General features: G+C 33.7%; 1 protein-coding gene across 1 annotated transcript; it reads left to right on the plus strand.

Moving 5' to 3' along the window:
- Positions 1-8,743: 8,743 nt before the first annotated feature.
- Positions 8,744-23,342, plus strand: LOC114756880 (adenylyltransferase and sulfurtransferase MOCS3). The gene is made up of 12 exons (XM_028945824.1): positions 8,744-9,043; positions 9,738-9,830; positions 9,914-9,969; positions 10,141-10,205; positions 10,336-10,410; positions 10,620-10,698; positions 11,141-11,179; positions 11,323-11,431; positions 12,134-12,252; positions 20,883-20,999; positions 22,161-22,569; positions 22,962-23,342. Exons 1-11 carry the CDS (start codon positions 8,782-8,784, stop codon positions 22,551-22,553), a joined length of 1,407 nt encoding a protein of 468 aa, XP_028801657.1. The 5' UTR covers positions 8,744-8,781; the 3' UTR covers positions 22,554-22,569; positions 22,962-23,342.
- Positions 23,343-23,627: the final 285 nt, after the last annotated feature.

The raw sequence follows: 23,627 nt of genomic DNA on the forward strand, positions 1-23,627 counted from the left end.
AGTGAATAAATCGTGTCTTTTAGTTACTACCCACAGCTCATAATCAAAGTTACAAGAAGCATTGAATGGATATTGGGTTTTTGTTTTCAGCAAAAAACAACTTCCAGGTGATTAATAACGAGCCTCATCATCCTCATCATTGTAGGTGAGAGAAAGAAAGAGAGAGGAATCTAGTGAGAGAGATGGTGAATGCAATTAAAATTTTAGAAGGTGGGTTTGTGAGGATGGAGCAGATGAAAATGAAGATCACAAAAGAAATTGAGAGAGATGGATATGGGAACAGGATATGAAAAGCAGAAGGATAGTTTTGTCTTTTAACAAAGATTTCATATCTGCAATTTAGGACTTGGTTCTTTCTAGCAATTTTTCAAATTCAAGGTCCCTCATTACTATTTTATATATTAGAGGGTCTTTATTTGCAATTTTCCCAAGCTTTTTTTTTGGTTTTTTTTAATTATTTTTCAATCATTATTAAAATATTAAAATACGAAAATGCTAAGAATATAACTGCTTATTTATTTACTAGTAAAAAAAACCTGCTTATTTATTTGACTCACATTTCGAGTGGAGCAGCAGTCGCAATTTTGATTTTTTTGTTTTATTTATATTTTGTTGTTGGCAATTATTGTTAGCATTTAATTTGTTTGAGAATACACGACAACAATTACATCATAAACTTGCAAACCCTTTTTAATATCTTAGAAAAAGTAATTTACACCTTTTCACACTAAAGGAAATTTTTGTGTTGTTCAGTTTTTTTTAAGTTTTATAATATATATAATTGTAGTTTTTTTGAAATAGATATTCTACAATTTTGTACCATGTTCATTAAGGGGAAAAAAACTGCCCCCCGAATCAGGGCATAAAATTTGCATGAGTCCAATATAGTGTTGCGTGAATTATTGCTTTATGTTTTACAATTTCTTACTTGCATAAGTAAATCACATAGCGAAACATAAATTATAACAAAACGGTTGCACATTATATTTCTTTTTAATGCGTTTAAAAAACGAAATGTATATTCTCTAGTTTTATTGCATTTCTATTGGAGAAAAAAATCAACTATCACAAACATGTACATAGACATATATTCTTGAGGCTTAAATGTCTTCTTTGCGAAAAAACCCATCGCGGAAAATGAAGAAACCTTGAATTACCTGTGGAATAGTTCATAGAACTATATAATTACCTGCTCTCTTTTCAATATTGTAGAAAGTGTAGAAATCATTAATTGCTTTCTGGATTGATAAAAATGGAAAAAAAAAATTCAAAGCATTGGGAAAAAGACAGAAAAATGCCACTTAAACTTCATAATCTCCAAATGGTCTACTGAATTTGAGAAATCCCAATTTGGTCTCAAGAGACTAAATTGGGATTATCATGTTAAGAAAAAGACCAAATTGCCATTTATTTTAAATATTATTTTTAAAATATCACAGCCCCTACTAGCTAGCCGGCCACTGGAGCTCTGGTGGCGGCAATCACTAGAGCTCTGTCAATCGGAACAATTTTTTTTGAAAATTTTTACAACTTCAGTATAACGGTTAACAACTGTTATAATGCTATGAACAATTTCAGTATAGCAGTTAACAATAGATTTTCTGAGAAATTCAACAAGCTCCGGCGGCCGGAAACACTTTTTTTGAAAATTTTTACTACTTCAATATAACCGTTAACAACTTTTATAACGCTATTAACAATTTCAGTATATCAGTTAATAACAGATTTTTCAAAAAATTCAACAATTAGTCGCCGAAGCTCCGGTGGAAGAAAACAATTTTTTTGAAAATTGTTACAACTTGAGTATAATAGTTAACAATTTTTGTAACCCTATTAACAACTTCAGTATAACGGTTAACAACAGGTTTTTAAGTGTGTTAATGGCATTACTGAAGTTATAAAAATGTCACTTTTTGAATTTTTCGAAAAACCTGTTATTAACTGCGATGTCGAAGTTGTTAATATAGTTACAAAAGTTGTTAACTGTTATACTAAAATTGTAAAAATTTTCAAAAAAAAAAAACATAACTGTTAAAGTTATAAAAATGCCATTTTTTTGAATTTTTAAAAAAACCAGTTGTTAAATACTATACCAAAGCTGTTAATATTGTTAACGACATTACTGAAGTTGTAAAAATGATATTTTTTGAATTTTTTGAAAAACTTGTTGTTAACTGTTATACTAACGTCGTTAATAACATTATAAAAGTTGTTAACGGTTATACTAAAGTTGTAAAAATTTTCTTAAAACAACAATAGTTGCTAAAGTGGTAAAAATGCCTCTCTTTTTTTTTTGAATTTTTAAGAAAACATGTTGTTAAATGCTATACCGAAATTATTAATAGAGTTACAGAACTTGTTAACGGCATTATTGAAGTTGTAAAATTGCTACTTTTTGAATTTCTCGAAAAACCTGTTGTTAATAGCATTACAAAAGTTGTTAACCGTTATACTGACGTTGTAAAAATTTTCAAAAAGTTGTTTCCAGCCATCGGAGCTCCGGCAATCAATTGTTGAACTTCCCAAAAAACTTATTGTTAATTGTTATATTATAGTTGTTAATAGCATTACAAAAGTTGTTAACTGTTATACTGAAGTTGTAAAATTTTTCAACTTCAATATAATGTCAACAATTACATTTTTGTTGAAAATTTTTATAAGTTCAGTATAACAGTTAACAACTTTGATATAGTATTTAATAACAGGTTTTTCAGAAAATTCAAAAAGTGGCATTTTTATAACTTCAGTAATGTCGTTAACAAACTCAAAAACCTGTTGTTAACTGCTATACTGAAGTTGTTAATAGGATTATAAAAGTTGTTAACCATTATACTGAAGTTGTAAAAATTTTCAAAAAAATTGTTTTCCTCCTCTGGAGCTTCGGTGACCAATTGTGGAATTTTCCAAAAAATCTATTGTTAAATGATATACTGAAGTTGTTAATAGCGTTACAAAAGTTGTTAACGGTTATATTGAAGTTGTAAAAATTTTCAAAAAAATTGTTTCCAGTTGCCGAAGCTTGTTGAATTTTCCGAAAAACCTGTTGTTAATTGCTATACTGAAGTTGTTAATAGTATTATAAAAGTTGTTAACTATTATACTGAAGTTGTAAAATTTTTCAAAAAAAATTTTTCCAACCGATAGAGCTTCGATAACCAATTGGCGGCCGGTCACCAGAGCTCAGGTGATCGGCCAACCAGTGGGGGCTGTGATATTTTAAAAACAATATTTAAAATGAATCGTAACTTGCTCTTTTCTCTTAACATGATAATCCCAATTTGGTCTCTTGAGACAAAATTGGGACTTCTCAAATTCAGCTGACCATTTGGGGATTATGAAGTTCAAGTGGTATTTTTCTGTCTTTTTCCCCAAAGCATTTCTGCTAGGTGTATGTTAATTACAATTTAAAGTATTATCTTAGTTTTCAATAATCATTAAAATAAAATATTAAAATAGGCATATATTCTTGAACCTTAAATGTCTTCTTAGGGAAAAAACAGTCTTGGAAAATAAGGAGACCTTAAATCACTTGTGGAGAAATTCAAAGAACTATATAATTACTTGCATCCTTTTCAATATTTTGAAAGTGAAGAGACGATGAACTGCTTTCTGGAGTGATGAAGTATTATATTTGTTTGCTTCTTTTTTTGAATTTCTATATTATTTTTAAATCATTTTTAAAATATTCAAACCAAAATATTAAAATACTAAATTGTTAATAACATAAAGTAACCACTTATTTATTTGGCTTAGGTTTCGCGAAGAGTAATGATAGCAATTCTGATTTTTTGTTTTATTAGATTTTTACCAAAATTTGGAAAATAAAGAGACCATGAATTGCTTTCTGGAGCAATGAAAAATGAAAAGGTTTAAATTAGTTTTGCTAGGTGTAAGTTAATTACAACTTAAAGTGTTGTTTCCTTCTTCTTGTTTTTTTTTTTTAAATTTCTATATTAGTATTCGATCGTAACTAAAATATGAAAATCAAAATAAAATACTAAAATGTTAATAATATAGAGTTACTGCTTATTTATTTGTCTCAGGTTTTGGAAAGAGTAATGATAGTAATTTTGAATTTTGGTTTTATTAGATTTTCACCGAAACTTCTAGGGTCAGAAATTTCTGTTTCGTTGGTGGCAATTAATTGTTAGCATTTTATTTATTGGGAGGTTTTTTTTTTTTTTTGCCTGAATTTATTGGGAGGTAAAACAATAAATATGATGTACAACTAGGTTCTCCAAGATATTATTTTCAGCTTGATACACAAATACTAATAGTGAGTTTTTCTAATATAAAAAGCCTTAGTAGTTAGTTCTCCTAATGCAAAAACATCTGATTCAATAACTCGTGGAAGGCAGATATTAGGGTGTCTAGTTATTTTTTTAAATCATGTGAATGGTTTTTATTTGGGAAAATCACAAAAAAAGGACCCCTAAATTAGCAAAATAGCTAAATACACACTTGAATAAATTAAATTACTTGGAAAAACTAAGTCTAAAATTACAATTATGAAATGAAGCCTAAAAGACTAAAATGCCCTCCTCCTTCTCTTTCTTCCATCACCCTATCTCTTTCTCTATCCTTCTTCTCTTCCTCATCCTCTCCTTCTCTTTGTCGTCTTTGTTCTAATGCTCTCTTCCTCTCTCTCTCTTTGTCCTTCTCTTTGTGGCCATGCCCACTGATCTTTATCACAAAAAAGTTGGTGACCCATTATTAATACTAGTTGACAAAAGTAATTAGATTCAAGTTGATAGCAACAGTGCTCTTGAGATGGTATACAAAATCAATATTGGAGAGAATGAGATTCTAGCTACCCAAGACATTACCGGTATGCTTCATGATTGGCATGGCATCACTGGTTATGGCTATGCGATGATGCCAACCTTACAAGATCTAAAAGATGATAGTTTTGATGCAAAGCTGATATGCCCAAATAATCTTCTCAACCCATTTATAAGACAATCTGTCTTAAATATATATTATTCATTGTTGAATTTGGATAGCTATATCTGGCAATCTGGGAGAGATTTCATGCCGAAGTTGAGAGCAGTTACTGATAAATTCCACATGCATACTTGTTATTTTATTTACTAAACTTGTAATTTTCATATGCATACTTATTATTTCCCTTACTAAAATTGTAATTTTCATATCCACTTTTCTTAATTTTTTTGGAGGAACGGTGTTGGTAGATGTGCACATCAATTTTTGTAAGTGATATGTTTGATGACAAGAAAATATTAAGTTAACAGACCATCTTAACATGCTCTTATCACTGAATATTGCAAAAAATGATTGATGTCAAACACATGTTGGTTTCTTGTCATTTCACATACTATTATTGTAATTTCTCATTGTAATATTGTAATTGCGGCCTTGTTACTATGATGATAGTAACATTACATGATGATTTGGAAATAGTGGTATTTTGTTGATGAGCATAACAATGTCCTCATTTTGTATTTATCAGTTCCTAATAGTAACCATGTAGATGTGTTACATTTTCTGAAGTGCATGTCAAATTTGTTGCATTTCTATAGTCTAAAGTTGTAATTTTCCATTCATGAATTATTATTTGACATACTATACTTGTCAATGGTTAATCAAAAGTGGAAATCATGTTATTTACAAGAAAACTTAACTTAATATGAAATGCTTTTCATAACATTACATGATGATTTGGAAATATTGGTATTTTGTTGATGAGCATAACAATGTCCTTATTTTGTATTTATCAGTTCCTAATAGTAACCATGTAGATGTGTTACATTTTCTGAAGTGCATGTCAAATTTGTTGCATTTCTATAGTCTAAAGTTGTAATTTTCCATTCATGAATTATTATTTGACATACTATACTTGTCAATGGTTAATCAAAAGTGGAAATCATGTTATTTACAAGAAAACTTAACTTAATATGAAATTCTTTTCAAAACTTGGTATTTTCTTTTTAGTATACTTGTAATTTTTCATTCAAATGTGGAAAAAAAGTCACTTTAATACAAAAACTTAATTTATTATGAAATGCTTATCATAACTTGTTATTTTTCACACGACATTTATCATTGGCAAATTAGATGTGAAAATAATCTCAATTCAAACTGAATATTTAATAATCTCAAATTCAAATGTCATTTCAGTAGCACATAACTGTGTAGTTCATAATAGACTTATCATTTCACATACTTGTTATTTTACATATTACACTTGTAATTTTTCTATCCACAATTGCATTTCACATACTAAACTTGTCATTTTTATATCCAAACTTGAAACTATAATAATCAATACAGACAATCAAAGTTCTTGACGCTTGATTTATGCATAGTACATATACACCAAAAAATTAGTTGTCTCATATCTAAATTAACTTCAAGATGAGTTATGATTTTTGCAAGTCTTCCTTATGCATCCAAATTGGTGGTATTTAGTGCAATAGTAGATTTTTTTTGTTGTCAAATTGTGATTTCCACTTTTAGTTCTTGCTTTCCCATATGAGCTATTCATTTCTTGTGACAGTCCTAAGAAATTCTCAATCCTACCGGTATAATAACAAGTTAGGATGCATATATTTTTAGTTATTGGAATAAGAATTATAGATATGAAAATTACAATTTATAATAAAAAATAACAAGTTTGAAATAGAGAATTTTAAGTTTGAAATAAGGGGATTACAAATTTGCAGAATTTCTCATAATCTTTCTTTTCTTTCTCGACAACCTTTGCAAAATCAGAAGAATCACCCATAGAACATCACAACCTTATACAAATTGGCTACAATGAATGGAGAATCAAACGACAAACTCAAAAAACAAAGAGGGTAAATTAAAAAAAATAATATTAAGCATACTAGGAGCAACGATGCTTGTTCCAAGCTATGGAATCAACCAAGCATTGTCTGAGACCAACTCAAAACTCAGGAAGCAACATGGAATTTCTCAAAATCTCAGAACGAAGCAATTGACAAAGCTGAAATAAGAAAACATCATTAATCCCCAACATTAAGCAAACATTTGAATTAAATTTGAATCATAATGTTTGATTGATCCTGAGTATTTTCATAGCACCAAACAATCCAAGTACAAACTAGTTTACTTTTAATTAAGCTCGACCGAGAAAACCAGACAATAAAAACCAAAACCTAAAATCACAGCTGGAGAAGAAGATGAAGCAGCAAGCACCATTTGAGAAATTAAAAACAAGAGGTTCCAAAACCAAGAGATTCTCCAGACATTTGCGAAGTCTTACTCCACCACCTCCATTTGTCGATTCGCTTCTTTTCTCACCTCCTTCGCGTATACTTTCTCTACCATCAACACTGAACTCTTTCTCTTTCTGAGAATGACGAAGAGAGGAAGAGGAAAAGAAAGAGGAAAGAGAAGGAGATGGGATTGACTGCTGGAAGACAAAGGAAAAAAAAGAAGATATTTGGTTTCTTAAGCAACATTTCATAATTTTTATTTAAAATCTAATCTTTTCAAGTAATTTTCTTTTATTCAAGTGTCCATCTCGCTCTTTTACTATTTCAGGAGTCTTTTGATGCGATTTTTTCCTTTTAACTTTTGTGTTGTTAAATATATTTGTTACCTTTATTTCTCATGTTTTGTCCATGCTTGTAACCAAACACGTTTTTTTACAACAAACTATGCTTCTCATTTGTTTTCAGAGGATAATAACTATAAGGAATTTTTCGGTCCAAAAAAAATAACTATAAGGAATTTCAACAAGTCAATTTTTTATCATTTCTCTCTTATAGAAGAACAAATTCAAGTTTCTAAGCAGCCAATAATCTGAGGAGGCCCAAACAAATGAATCAACAAGTTCACCATAGAATTATCACGTTTCGTAAAAAATATAATCACTTATGCTTGAAAATGCTCAACATCATGATGTTTTTCTATTTCATATATTTCTATGTTCATTGTAATTGCTTTTAAATCAATTGACTCTAATTTTAATGCGTTTGTCAATAGTATTTTGGAAATGCATATGCTCATTACATATCACAATATACAATCAAATCATTATTTAGTACTATTTATAATACCATTTCACTCATGACAAGCTTAGAAAGCCACCTATGCATGCTTTGCGCCCAATCATTTTGCATAGTTGATCTTTATTGCTATTTGCTGCCGCTGACATTGTTTGCCAAGCTCAACGCGTGAGAATTTTGCCTAGTTCGGGTGGAAAGGCATGAAAAAACCTATAGATTTATTTAGAAGTAAAAATGAAATAAAAAATGAAATTACCACTTTTCGTTTTCTTTTGTGAGTCAAATTCTTTTCTCCACTTTTTATCAACCTTTTGCATAACTTAGTTTTGGGTATCCCCAAACCGTGGTTTCCATTAAAACCTCAACATTCATTCGTAAAAAAATCCAAACAAAATACACAAAGTGATTAAATACACAAAAATATTGACGAAAAACATTCAGCATTTTAAAATTTTTTTTACTTTTATATATTCTGAAAGTTTTATTTATTAGCATTTTTATCATGAATCATTATCTTCCTTTTAAGTTTGACCATAAAAAAATACTGATCAAATTATATAATTTAACACTCAAACTTAACAATAAATAAGATATAGTATTTTTTTACTATGAAAAGAAACTTTTACAACATATAAAAGTTAAAAAAAAAAAAAAACTCTAAGGCGTGAATACTTCCCAAACATCCATATCCCATTTTTTTGAAAAAGGAAGAAAGATGAATATAACAAACCCCTTGATTGGTATTTAACTCAAACTTCACTGTTTCACTGTTCCTTGGCGCTCGTCAATGGAGTCCGGGGCTGGGGATACCGATGCATCTCGGATTCTTGCTGAACTTGAGTCGTTGAGGGAGGCAAAGAGTGTTATAGAGCAAAGAATTTCTGTACTTGAGGGTCAACTCCACGATATTAATCTCCGCAATGACGTATCGAACTGCGACTCGTGCTCTCCTACCTCCGTTCTCAATTCGAGCTCCGCGAACGGATTGTCTCCGGATATGATTTACAGATACAGCCGCCAGCTGTTGCTTCCTTCTTTCGGTGTTGAAGGTTTTGTTTTAAGTTTTTTTCCCATCTCTTGAGTACTTTTTGCTTTTGGATTATACATCTGTAGATGACTGATTCACTCTGCTATGACTTGCTTATGCGTTTATATAATTGAAATTTGTTACATGGAGTTGAATATAGACAAGTCGAGTAGAATATGTAACAACGGTTGAACGGTTTTACTTTAGTTGGATCAAACCTGGTTCTTAAAAGGTTGGTATTCAGGTCAACTTTTTCTGAGACCAAAGGAGAAACTAGTCCAACAATTGAAGATATCAGTTATCGCCACACTAAATTATTTCAGTTTAATCGGCATTTTGATTGCTGCCTTAACTCATAAATGTACTTTCTTTTCACTTTTTAACAAGATGCTCATAAGTACACATCATGTCAGCAGGATCGGGATTCATTAATACAATTAATTAGGCAGAGCTATGAAAGACATTATGGCTAGGCTTAAATTTAATGCTTACTGGCTTAAATTTCAATACAAAAGTAGGGGTAATAGCTCTATAGATTGATTTAGGACTTTGTTAACTCTTTTCATATTAGAAAAGAAAAGTCTTAATTACTTCTGTAATTGGGACATTGAAGATGAAATAATATTTTTTTCTGGGATGGGACTACTTCTGACTCCGGTCTATGGATTATTGATTTGGATTTTGGAGTATGACTTATCTCTGCCCATCATGTTCAGGGCAGGCAAATCTCTTGAAGTCATCCATTTTAGTCGTGGGAGCTGGAGGCTTGGGTTCTCCTGCCTTGTTATACCTTGCGGCTTCTGGGGTTGGTAAGAAGCAGTCATATTATACATAATGCCTTTTACAATATTCTTCACCGTTCATGGATCTTACTTTTGAGCAAATTTTTTAGGTCGGCTGGGTATTGTTGACCATGACCTTGTTGAGCTGAATAATATGCACAGGCAGGTACACCTTTTATTATCGATTTATCTTTTGAAGGACCACACCAAATATAAATTGATAGCTTGCACCTAATTTCTTTTGCTTTATATGTCTGTTTATATGCTCACATGGTTGTGCTTCTAGTTCTTGAAATTTCATGAATATATCTTTCCGGCTAATATATTTTAATTTCAGGTAATTCACACTGAATCATATATTGGTCAGCCAAAAGTGAAATCTGCTGCTGCTGCTTGTCACAAGTATGTTCCTCTCTCACACATTAAATTTATCACATTGAGTTTCAAGTTGAAATTGAATTATCTGACATTTATTTTAGTAGCCTGTAAGAATTTGGTACTGTACGTCGAAGTAACAAGTTCTGTATGTCAGGATCAACTCCACCATTCAAATTGTGGAACACAAAGAAGCTTTGCGGGCTACCAATGCATTACAAATTCTGAACCAGTATCCATCCTATACAGAATATCATCTTCTTTTATCTGTTGGACCGCTCAAGCTCCATCCTTCTTCATGCTTACCCTTTTCCTTTTACTCTGATAATGATGAACTGAATTTTTGTAATTGTCTCTTTGAATTGGAAAAGAAATTGGAGAAAAAAAAATCTGTTTTTTATGTGAAAATTTTGGCATTTTCCATGACTGAGGATTTTCAAGATATGACATAATAATAGACGCAACAGATAATGCTCCAAGCCGCTACATGATCAGTGATTGCTGTGTAGTTTTAGGAAAGGTAAATATTGCTTCTTTGGTGTATGAACAAATGGTGACCAACTAAAGACAGATTTGGTGGGCCTCTTGTTCCTTTAACATTTTGCTTCTCTATGAATTCACTTTGTAACTCGGCAGATTTCTCTGTGTTTGGGGTTATAAGCATGAGTAATACATCAATTAATTTAACTGAAAAGATTCTGCTCTTTCTATTGAGAATCTGATGCAAATCAGTTTTAGTTTCCATGAAAAATGTCCAGGATTTGAGGGTGACGTTTTTTTCCCCTCTCCATTGATAAATTTAGATAATTGATTTTATGCATGAAAATAAAGTGCACATCACAATTGTTCGCTGCTCCTCTTTCTCCGATGTATAAATATGTATGTAACATGACTTGTAGGAAAATTCAAGCAATTATATTTGCAGGTTCTTCTGCTGATTAAGTTTATTTGTATGAATGCAGCCTCTTGTATCAGGTGCTGCACTGGGTTTGGAAGGCCAGGTACACTCCATGCTAAAATAATTTTTGAGCTTTTAAATTCTGTGTTGTTTTGAGACAAATTTTCTCCAGAGTAAGTATTGCTTTCAAGATGAATTTCCAGCTTTTAATTTGAAGTTTCATTTTGTAAACTTTTCTTCCTACAGCTCACTGTCTACAATTACAAGGGTGGTCCATGCTATCGATGTTTATTTCCAACTCCTCCACCTGCTACAGCTTGTCAAAGGTGTGCTGATAGTGGAGTTCTAGGTGTAGGTAAAAATCGTAGTTCTTTTGTTACCAATTTGGTTTAGTCTCACACTACCAATCTTCTAGTTATCTGCTCTAGCATGAACTGTGTCTGATAAAACTATATTTTTGTCATTTTATGTACTGGTGTTCATTATTAGATTACAGTCATATTATGTTGAGTGGCCAAAAATATTGTCTAATTTCTTTCCTTTCCAAAAGAAAAAATTACTTAAAACATAGAATTGTCATTATTTTTAGGCAACCCAAATCCAAGATTGATAAAATATTGAGAGCATACGGAGAGAGAGAAAAAATTAAGAGGGTATCAATAGGGATAAATGGAGTCCAAAAGAGATATGCGTTAAACCAGTGTAATCTTTAGGAAAACTTCCATTGTAAACTTGTTAGTGGGAATGTGCTTTTTGGTCGGACTGAAATAGGGAAGGAAAAAAAAAAAACAGTAGGTGGGGAAATTTCATATCCTTTCTAATTAAAATTTGTATATGTATCACCAATAAAAAAAATTGTATATGTATTGATTAACCCAAATCAAAGACATCATACGTGTACCCTTTTGATTTTCCCCCTCTAATAAAATTTTCCTTGTTTTTCTGACATTTGTCTTATCATACAACTTGCACTCCTTCTCATTTGCACCTTAAATTTTGTGTGCTTCTGCTACTTGTTCTGGTTTCCTGACATTTGAGTTTGTTTACCTATTTTCAGTTCCTGGTGTTATTGGTTGTCTCCAAGCTTTAGAGGCCATCAAGATTGCTGGTGCTGTGGGCGAATCACTCTCTGGAAGGATGCTTCTCTTTGATGCTTTGTCTGCACGGATCCGTATTGTATGCTTACCACTCCACACCTAGCTATTGTATGTTTATAACTGTGTACTTATGTTGAGCCATCAATTTTGAAATTTCGATAGGAGATGGATTTTTCTGTTACACTAAATGAAAAGAAGACAGCTACAAATTTGTGGGACCATGGCCCCAGATTCTGCCACCAAAAATTCTGTGAAGAGGGAACCAGAAAAAGGAAACAAAGTAATCTGATAACATGCCCGAAATCATTGGCTGGAAATCTAGGAATTTATCAGTTGATTATATCCCGTAAAATATGTAAACTATAAAAGGAGCAGGCCAGTTTTGCACATAAGAGGAAAAACACCTATTTTGAAAGTTGACATGAGGGAAAAAGAGCAGTTGGCTCTTAGATGCACTTGAATACTAGCTTAATTCCGTTATTTTCTTGAAAATAATGCCTTGAGGCATTTATTCTCTGACACCATCTCTTAGGCTGAGGAATAAATATCTAACACTCCCAACTTTTTGGCTTCATTTGAGGTATGTCTTGGTAAGGATATGAATAACTTGAGGCTGAGTTGTTTTATGAAGTATTTGAGCTTCAGTATAAAACTGTCGTGGTGATAAAAATTTAAAGCTTTAGTATAGCAGCTTCTAACTTTTCCTTGATGAGATGCTTTTCTTTTTCAACGTGTCTAGTTTAGTGGTTTATGAAAATATATTGCATTAGGATTTGGATAATTGGCATATGGCCTTTCATTCTTGACATTTGAGTTCATTTTTCTGGTTAATGCTTTCCTTTGTATTCCCTCAAAAAAGAAAAAAAACAAAAAAGTCTAGTTCCATCAGGCTGATCAGAATTCTTTTTCATTGTATATATTTGACATTTATACATTTCTTTATATGTATCTTAATTCTTCCAATAATCTCTCCAGCTATAAAACCTCAGGCATGCCATGAGGAAGGGGAGGAGCCTTGGCAAAACGACAAAAATATAATGCCATATTGCCATTGTCAAAGTCAAAGAGACCTAGACAAAGGGGTTCAATAGATTCTCTCATGAAGAAGTATAAGTTAAGAATAGATGGCAACCTACAAAAAAGAAATGTGATTAGTAAATTAACAAATCTTATAAAGAGAAATGAACTAAACAATAAAATATCAACTCAATCAACCCCCAATACATCATTTCATATCCTATTTATAGACCTACCTTTCTCATTATTTACCTAATTACCCTCACTATTACTATTACCACATATCAATATACTCCCCTCAACAAGAGATCCTTGTCCTCAAGGATCACTACAAAAGGAGAAAATAAAAAATAGATTTAGGATAAGACTTTTTTTTTTTTTTAATAAGAAAAAAATTAGTGGACATCAAAACCCAAGCATGTTGCAATCTTCTTCAGTCCAAAGGCCCCATTGTCATGTTCCATATAAGCCCATGTGATGATCCCCATTGCGACATATAACATGCACCCACATCCATCCACAAGCCCTTAGACCCATATACGTTAAAGGCCTAAATAGTATCCAAATTGTTGGGTATAGCACCACCATGATGAACCCCATTTTCAATAGGTTTCTACTTACTACCACGTGACATTGACCTTAACTACCTTTGGAGCCAATCCTCGCGAATGCACGTTGTTGGAACAGGTTCAGTAACTCCCAACAATAATTTGAAGCCCATGATTACTTGCACAGGTTTTTCCGACCTGTCTCCTCCAACATCCCTACCCGACCCAAATACAAAGCCAACACCGTCTGTGAAGATCCATTTCTTGCTATCATCAATCGACATCACTTTCCGAGCAATGTGGTCGGAACCCCTGCGATTGTCAAGTGACACGCATGGCTCTGATTAACGTAGAGGAGTGTGCATGAATGAGGAGAAGAATACTTGTGGTGGAGAAGGAGGTATACAATGCTGTTCATCGCAACTTTCCCATCCTTGCACTAGCGAAGTTTGAAACCCAAAGGGAGAAGAATTCTCTTTGAAAAAGCTAGAACGATGAACCCGTGATGCAAACAACTTCGGTGAGTGAGGTGATGGTCAAGGAAGACAAGGATTAGGATTAGCATGGCTGTGCATTGTAAGTCAGAATTGAAGATGAGCGTGGCATTTGCATTACTCGGCATCTTAATTGGAGAGATAAAAAATATTTGATAACACACAAATGGCTGGAATGCTGAGAAGGACAAAAATGCAGAAGACAGAGGCGCCCTTGCGGTCATTGTGTAGGGAATTGAAAGACGATGCGCAGCGGAAAACAACTCGAAATTTTTTAAAACTTTCAATCCCTTTTCGGATCTACCGATCGCGTTTAAGTCAGGTAGTAAGAAGCATTACCTTTAGGCGTTCGATTCCCTGGTGACTTGATGATTCGGCCGTACAGGATGCTTCTGCTCGCCTCCTGTGTCGTTCGAAGTCGACAACTCCGGTCGGCTTCCTCTACCGGTATCCACACGAGTAGCCCTCAACCTCGAACGGCGTGCTAGCGCCTATGTCCGTCTAGGGTTTTAGGAATCCGTCCTCTCTCCTTTCCTTGGCCGTCTCTTAGGTGTTGGTTCTCTCTTTTTTAAACCCTAGCTCCTCATATCAAATATATAGGATGCTATATAGGTTTAATTAATAATATTTAATTTCGAAATTAACTCTAAATTAATTCTGAAATTAATACAATATCAAATATTGCCTAATCAGATAAGAGAACAATTAAATAAATATAGTTTAAATTAAATCCGTCTCACAGATTTAATTCACTTATTTATTTAATAAAGAGATGACGGAATTTATATATTTAATTTATCCTTATAAATTAATATCTCTTATATATATATATATACGAATTTATATATATATATATATATATACACGTCCACCCTATTTATTCATTGAATCTGGACATATCTTAGATTCAATGAATCTGGACATCATAACTCGTGTCGGGCTATTTTGTGTGCGACCCTGTAGGCCCATATGAAGTTGACAGTGGGCCATTAACTGTAATGACCCACAAGTCGTAAGCGGTCTCTAGCAAGACATCACGACTACCCAAATCATATGAGGATCATTGAACGATGCAACCTTTCATACAACCATATCACGTCCCTTTTGTCTCACGACATTTTGGTCATGGATGAGGCACGGAAAACGTCATCCTCCTATTCATGACCGTTACTTTCTCGATCCCTGAGTAGTCCGAGTATAGAAATGGAACTACCTTTCCATTATAGTATGGCCATACATTTCTCAGACTCACTCATCGAGGGGCCCAGTAATGTCTCTCTACAAATGTGAGGGACAAATTCCATCTTGACCATTCACATTCCTCCGCATGAAAAACCACTAAGCCTGAACACAGTCTTTATGATCACTCGGTCAAAAGTGACTTTTGACTAGGTCAAAGCTAAGCGTTTCTCATGTAGGAATCCATGATGATCTCAGGTCAAAGGGCATAGTGACGTGGTTTGTATATGAGAGAAGCTTATGACTTAACCCATGCAGCTCTCTCATAGCGGGTCGGTCCAACACCTTGTACTCTTACATGTGCCTATGACTTTAATTTATATCTCTATATATCTTTAAAGTCATACTGGTCTTATTTCATCTTTGCTCCCACATAGATGACCGACCAGGGACATTTAGGATAAACCATGAGTTATCCAAGGATAGTTACCACAGAAAACATGCAAATAATATGATAACGTAATTGATAAATTCATAAATTAACAATGTTCAAAACATAATGATTGGCCCCTAGGGCACAATTTCCAACACATTGAGAACGAACGACTAATCATGAACGAGTAGGGCGGCCGAGGCTTGGTCTTCATCTCAAGTGATTCCAGTAATGGGTCAGACTTAGGGTCTAGAATCGAAGACGACCGTAGTGACTTAGAAAAACTACTTCCAACAATGAACGAAGAAGCGGTCATCGGACAAAATAGTTGAGCAGAAAGGATCAGAGGTGTGTTATCGTGCACACCTTGGCGAGGTCAAGAGTTCAGCACCTAGGTCGCTTGGCAACTTCGACGACGCAAATAGAGAAAACCATGGCAGCGAAGCGCATCAACACCTTCGTGACTTAGCAGAGGCTTTGATTTTGTCGATTCTCGATCTGCTCCCATCTTCTCGTCCATCTCATGTTTTCCTTCTTCATTAGCGTCAGTTTCATTGACTAGAGTCGGATCCCTCACATCCACAACAACATCATCATTTTCAGATGGCACATTTTTGTTTGAATCAGCTGCATTCAGCTTCAAATCCTCTACAGCCTCTGTTTCCAAAAGTGCATCACTCATGTCTTCAGCAACAGCAACGGCGAGATTAGAAATCTCACCAGATGCTTTCTCAATTCCTTCCGGTACAGCATGATTCAGAATCTTGAACTCCTTTTGCTCGCCTATTCTGTGTTTATTGTCAAGGTCTTGATTGTGTGGTCCATATCGATCTTGAAAATCAGCCAAATGCATCACGCTGGCAAGAGTGGTTGGAGTGAAGAAGGCAACAACTCCTTGGATCTCTGGACGAAGTCTATTAATGAAGATGTCGATGGCTATTGATTCTAATAAGTGCGTGCGTGACAGAAGAGTTTCAAACTGCTCTCGGTACTCTAGTAGAGTTGTTTCTTGCTTCAGTTGGAGCAATGCAGTGATTGCTGGTAGGATCGATTTTCCGACGACCACTGACAGTGGCGGCAGCCAGAATGCTGGCTCTGATGCCATTGATAACAGTAGAGAAGAGAAATGAACTAAACAGTAAAATATCAACTCAATCGACCCCCAATACATCATTTCATATCCTATTTATAGACCTACCCTTCTCATTATTTACCTAATTACCCTCACTTACTATTACCACATATCATACACCAGTAGTTTTTTTTTTTTTGAAAGTTTTCATTCCATTGATGAAAACTTTTAAAGGAAAATTTTATTGGACTGCTACAAGACCAGCTATGATGTATGGTAGTGAATGTTGGGCAATAAAGGGAAAACAAGAGCACAAAGTCAGAGTAGCAGAAATGAGGATGTTGAGATGGATGTGTGGTCATACAAGAAAAGATAGGATTCGAAATGAAAAGATCAGGACAAGAGTCGGTGTGGCACCTATCCAAGAGAAAATGGTTGAAAATAGCTTAAGATGGTTTGGACATGTGCAGAGAAGGCCTTTGGAGGCCCCGGTGAGGAGGGTGGATCAAACAAGATGGAGTCCCATAAAAAGAGGCAGGGGAAGACCGAGAAGAACGCTGAATGAGGTCATTGAACGAGACCTCCTAATCAACAACATATCTAAGGATTGGGTTGTTGACAGAGCACGATGGCGTCGTGTGATTCATGTAGCCGACCCCACCTAGTGGGATAAGGCTTGTTGTTTGTTTTGTTTGTTTGAAAGTTTTCATTCCATTCAATGTTGTTTGAATGGTTGCTTTTAATATTATGCCATCAAGGGAAAAGAGTTCAGTAGATTCTCTCATGAAGAAGTATGAATAAGTTAAGAAGAGATGGGAACCTACAGAAAAGAAATATGATTAATAAATTAACAAATCTTATAAAGAGAAAATAGTTCTCATGCATCTATACACCAATAGTTTTTTATTTTTAAATCTTGTTTTCAAAGTTTTCATTCCATTCAATGTTGTTTGAATGGTTGCTTTTAATATTATGCCATCATTAGACAATTTGGCCTAAATTTGAAACCCCTTAGTTGCCATGAGTTAAAGGCATGCGTCTTGAAGAAGTTGAGTTCACCAATAATATGATGAAGTTCACAAAGATTGATGAATAACATGAGATTGTCTTCCCCCCCCCCCCCCCCGGCATCATGTCAACTCTGTGGTCTATTCGACCGAATAGCAGCCTAGTAGTGAATGTATTGTTAATTGCTTGTTGATACTGTGTTTGCAAAATCCGTTAATGTACTGTATAAGTGATAATATCTGAAAAGTTGTACAATCTAGATGAATTTGCAGATTATGTTGGGAAAAAGATTGTGTTTCAATCAGTGATGTCTAGGTAACCTGTAGGTTATTAGAAATGAAAATGCCTAACCTTTACTAGTCTCCAAGTGCAACACATTGCATGGATCTCATACGATTCTGGGGGGGAAAAACCAAGTGTCAAGCCCTATAGGAAGGCAATAAACTTGACTGATTACGCATATATAACCTGCCCCAAGTTCTAAATGTGATGAGGGTGTTCACCAAGCAAGGATTTATATAATTGATCAAATTGATTGCTCTTCCTATAATCGTGAAAACTCAGAATCTTTTTCATAAATTATATTATCTAAGCAATATGAAACAGTGTCAAATAAAGGTTAAACCTTTTCATTTTAACAACCTACTGGCTGCTTTGAAGTTGGATTCATTGTCGGCCACTGTTTGAAGAATATTCTTTTTAAAATAATCAACAAACTCATCTATAAAATAAAATTGAACAACTTTTTAGTTGTTTTCACTTAAGAGGATGCATAAACGAATTTCACATTATGCTAACTGGCCTCACCAAAAAACATGTCAAACTTCTATTTCTTCACCTAGTTAACCCATCTAAGATAGTATTGCAACTTTTTCTTTTCCACAAGTCATTGTAGTTTTTAGTCGTATCATTCTTCACTCACTTATTTAAATTGGCACTCCCAACTCATGGTAACCAGGGGATGTCAAATTTGGATCATATTGTCCAATAGCTTGAATCATAAATTTAATGACGTCTATGCAAGTAACATTTAATGATACGCAAGTTTGATAGGAAAAACTATAAATGTATTGGTATACCATTGCATTTTTCCCATTGTCAAAACGATTACTTCTCTTTTCTTAATTTGACAACTTGTTTTGGCTTCAAAATATAGTCCATGAGACCTTTTTGGTGATGCCATTACACTTTTTACCTAGGCTCGTCCTCCTCCTTCGCCTCCTCTTCATTTGAATTTATGTCAACATCCATATTTGAGGGTTTGCAATGGGTTGTTGTTTTGCGTCATTTTTCCCTTTCACTCAGGAAACTTTTGCAGCATCCTTGTGACCCCCAACTTTGTGCAACTTGGTTTTATGGAGCTTCCTTTTGTAACTTTGATGCTAAACGTGCAATTTACAGCATTGGTGTCCAAAGTCACTTAAAAAGTTATCCTTCTAGGATGGGTATTTCCTCACGTTTGATTTTTGTTGTGCTTGCCTATGTTGGCTACCATCTGCAATGCTAATTAAAAATTTGAAAAGCTGAAACGGAAAAACAAAGAACGAGGGGCTATTTGTTAGTTCATTACCTAGGTTGTTATATGTTTTAAAGTTGCTGAACACTTGAACTAAGTAGGAAGAATGAAAGCTTTGATGAACTGTACAAGACTAGGAATTGATGACGAATAAATATAATCCTATTTTCCTGCTCATAGTCTAGTCAGCCCTAATCATATACAATCTTATGCAATGGATACAATATCAAAACTTATTCTCAACAGACTTTGATAATCGTTTACATTGATAAACACGGATAAAACTCTGATAAGCTGTTACATAAAATCATACTCCCTCCGGTTCAAAATATAAGATAAACTTTGTTGGAAAGGCCTTTTTTTTAAAAATTATTTTATAAGATAACATTCACTTTTGTCTAAGCATTTAATGATTTTTTTTTCCAATTTTACCCCTAACATATATTCTCTTCCCTCTTTGATTCATTTATTGCATCTTTTATTTATTCTCCTCATTAATAAGGGCTTTTTTTTTTTTTGGGGGGGGTACATGTCTTACATATTTATTATTTTAAACTGCTTTTGACTAATTTCTTGATAAACATAAATGGATAAAGTTTATCTTATATTTTGAACCGGAGGGAGTATGTGTTTATAAACTTCGATAAAAATTAATATTCATGACTTGAAAAAGCTTTGATAGGTTGCTGTTTTATTTAGTTGAAGTTGTATGTTAATAGATTTGATGTTAGCCTTGCTAAACTTGGATAAAAGTTTGATAGCTGTTGTGTAAGGAAACTTTTAAAACCTTGAAATACAGCAGCTTTAATGCTGAGAGAGAGGGAAAACCAGTATTAAGTTTGAACTTTAAAAAAGAAAACTATACTTCATATTTAGAATGAATGATAGACTGAAAGAAACAGGGCTAAGATAGGAGCTTTGAAAGAGAGAGGCCAAGGAGAAGAATATGAGTGCAGAGGAATGGGATTAGTGAAACCTTTCTTGAACTGGAGTTATAAAACATAAAGTCTTGAACTCTTACATACTAGTGCTTCCTGTGCATCTGGTTGTGCCCATGTTAGTGTGGTAGTCCTGCTTTGTTTCTGTATATTTGCTCACAATACCCTAAGAAACTAATTGCTTACATGATATTTTATATGTAAAACTTTATTTTCTTTTTATTAGAAAACTTTCATATCTTAAAAATTAATTTTGAATGCCAACTTCCTAATAACATACCATTAGACTTAATCATTCTTCTCAATCTTGTTGAAGACACTTGCCTGCCTTGGTGCCGAACTATACAGTCTTAGTGCCTTTCATAGCATGAGAGATGCTGACTGCACCGTTTTCAGGGAGAGAAGCAAGCGCCTTTGTCACTTAGGTGTCTGATTCATGATCATGACTGATTGCATAACAAGATTAATATGGTCCCAATTATTGATTTTAAATTTGGGTTGCAGGTAAAAATTAGGGGAAGGTCTTTGCAATGTGAAGTTTGTGGAGAGAATTCAACATTCACTCAACAGCACTTTCAAGAATTTGATTATGAGAAATTCACTCAGACTCCATTGACTGTGGTATGATTTCTTCCAGCTTTGGTTTCTCTTCACATGTCTTGTAGTTTGACGAGTGTTATAGAATGATCATGAAAATTCCTTGTAATTAGTATATGCAATCAGGGATTATATTAGCACAACTATAGGGATTGTCATGACCTGGGTGATTTCTTGATTTTGGTACTTTGCTAGAAGCTTCTGTTTTACTTAATTATATGTCTATTGCTTTAAATAAAATCATCAAGAAGCATTATCTAATTCAATGAGATTTTAAAATCAAGTACTCTTCGCTTCAATTTCAGGAACTACATCCTTTTTTTCTTTTGGTTACTTCATGAATATGAATCAATATTATTCTTGATAGTATTTGGTCATCTTTTGATTTTATGAGATTTTCGTATGTATTTATAATTCAAAACAAGATCATGAACATATTTTGTAAGAGGAAAGAGTAATTTACCCTTGCTGGTATAAAACAGAGCTATCTTTTGTATGATCTTCAATTTTCATGCCAAATATGTGCGTCTTGAATAACATTTGAATCCATTCTTAGCTGAAAAGAATGAAGCCCTACCAGATAATCCTCTGCCACATGATTAGTCTGATGGGTAAGCCATTATCGAAGTTTCAATTGGCATCATCTATTTTCTAGAAGCCTGAGATTTTGACATGCGTCCACTCAGTCCCTCCATATGCTGTATTTTATTGTGTCTTCATTTATCAGCCCTCTCCTCAGTCGGAGGCACAAATCGTAATGGGGATATATTCAGTTAATGATACATTATTTTCACAAAATAAATCACGTGCAGCAAATGCTTTGAGAAAACAATTCTGCCACTGATCCCCTTCTTCATCCTCCATGTGGTTAATGGAACGTCTCCTGTACTGAAATTATCAGGAAGTAGCTGCACAAAGGAGGGGAAGTCTTGTATAACCTCTCCTCGTTTTTCTCCCCTCTGCAATTGGTTCATGTTTTGATTGAAGATTCTTATAATATTTATTTCCCAAATTTCTAAGGTGGTTTCTGCATTGATTTTTGACCCCTTTTTTTCCAAAATAGAATAGGAGAAAAGATAGGTGGTTAAATTGAAAATTTGAGCATATGTAACTTAGGAGGCTTTAGCTGATGATTGTTGTAATGCTCAGCAGCATATTCAACAACTGTTTTACCTTGATTTGCAGTCACCATTGAAGCTGAACCTTCTTCCTGTGGAATCAAGAATTAGCAGCAAGCAATACGGTGAAATAATTAGTAAGAAAGAGCCACATGTGCTGGTGGATGTGAGACCAACTCACCATTTCAAAATTGTGTCCCTTCCAAAGTCCTTGAACATCCCACTTTCAACCTTGGAGGCCAGGTTGCCGGAAATATCCTCGGCTATAAAGAAAGAAGAGGACAACGTTGGTGTAGCTTCTGGTTCAAGCGTGCAATTGTATGTCGTATGTCGAAGGGGAAATGATTCTCAGCTAGCAGTTCAGTATCTTCAGAAGATGGGTTTTGCTTCTGCCAAGGACATTATGGGGGGCCTGGAATCTTGGTCCAAGGATGTGGACCCAAACTTCGCTTCATATTAGCTGATCGCAGTTTCAAGTGAGTAATCATTTTTTTTTCCAGGTTACAAAATGCTGAGTAAAAGTATCAAAATTCTGTGCCTCCCTACTACTGGCTTGTAATAAAAATGATGATATTGAAATTTTAAATGTTAAGAAAGCATTCAAATGTTGATATATTAAGTTCAACTTCCAAAATAACAATGGTAGTTACAAAAAATTACATGATTTAAGGTTAACAGTTTTAGGTTTAAAGGATTAAAATGATGTTTTTTAAAAATTAAAGGATCAAACTGAAATCTTTTATGAAGTTAGAGAACCAAAAATGTACTTTTGCCTAAAATTATTCTTAATTTTATGATATTTTTCTTTTAGCTTACTGCATGTTTGTTAATCTGGCTGAGTATTTGACACTTACTGGTATGCAACCAGGAAGAATTCTCAGGAATGATTTCATGGTGCTGCAGAATCAAGCAGCGCATCTTATTCATTGGACAGACTTGCAGAGAAACAATTCTCATCAGTTTTATTAGGCTCGATATAGTGACTTGTTTGATAGATTGTTATGTGCAATATTATATAATCGTTTCAAATACTGAGATAATTTTCGTCTATTGTTGGAAGAGGAGTCCTGATTCAATGAAGGGATATTGTGCAGAAAATTCTCAACTATGGTTCCTTGGTATATGTTCCATGTCGGTCATTAGAGGGGGGGTAGAGTTGTTTTATGAAGCCTGATAATAGTATGTCATTCAATAGCCAACATGCGCTTAATTATTTTATAATCTACGGCTGCAATATGTGTTATCATTTTGTTCCTTCCAGGATTAGATTTTGTTGCGGAAAATCTTCTACAGTGAGTTTCTTGGCATCTGTTCCATGTATTAAATACCTTTCATTTAGAGAAGTGGAGGCATTTTTAAGGGTATTGGATATTGGGAAGGAAGTCATCACTCCTCTGGTCTTATTTATAAGATATTTTTAAGCTCACTAAAGAAAATTTTAAACTGTACTAACTTGTTATTAAAATATAAAAACTTTTTTATTTTATACTTATTTAATATATAAATCTTCAAAAAGAAAATAATTATATATACT

Source organism: Neltuma alba, unplaced genomic scaffold (assembly GCF_004799145.2).
Source record: "Neltuma alba isolate B1F8T4 unplaced genomic scaffold, ASM479914v2 tig00010519_pilon, whole genome shotgun sequence".
Taxonomy (NCBI): Eukaryota; Viridiplantae; Streptophyta; class Magnoliopsida; order Fabales; family Fabaceae; genus Neltuma; species Neltuma alba.

Bases quoted from the DNA above. Each gene is read 5' to 3' on its own strand.
- LOC114756880 (XM_028945824.1), top strand. From the start codon at position 8,782: ATGGAGTCCGGGGCTGGGGATACCGATGCATCTCGGATTCTTGCTGAA. The intron at 11,432-12,133 runs GTAAAAATCGTA...ACCTATTTTCAG, and splicing joins TAGTGGAGTTCTAGGTGTAG to TTCCTGGTGTTATTGGTTGT. The intron at 21,000-22,160 runs GTATGATTTCTT...CTTGATTTGCAG, and splicing joins CTCAGACTCCATTGACTGTG to TCACCATTGAAGCTGAACCT.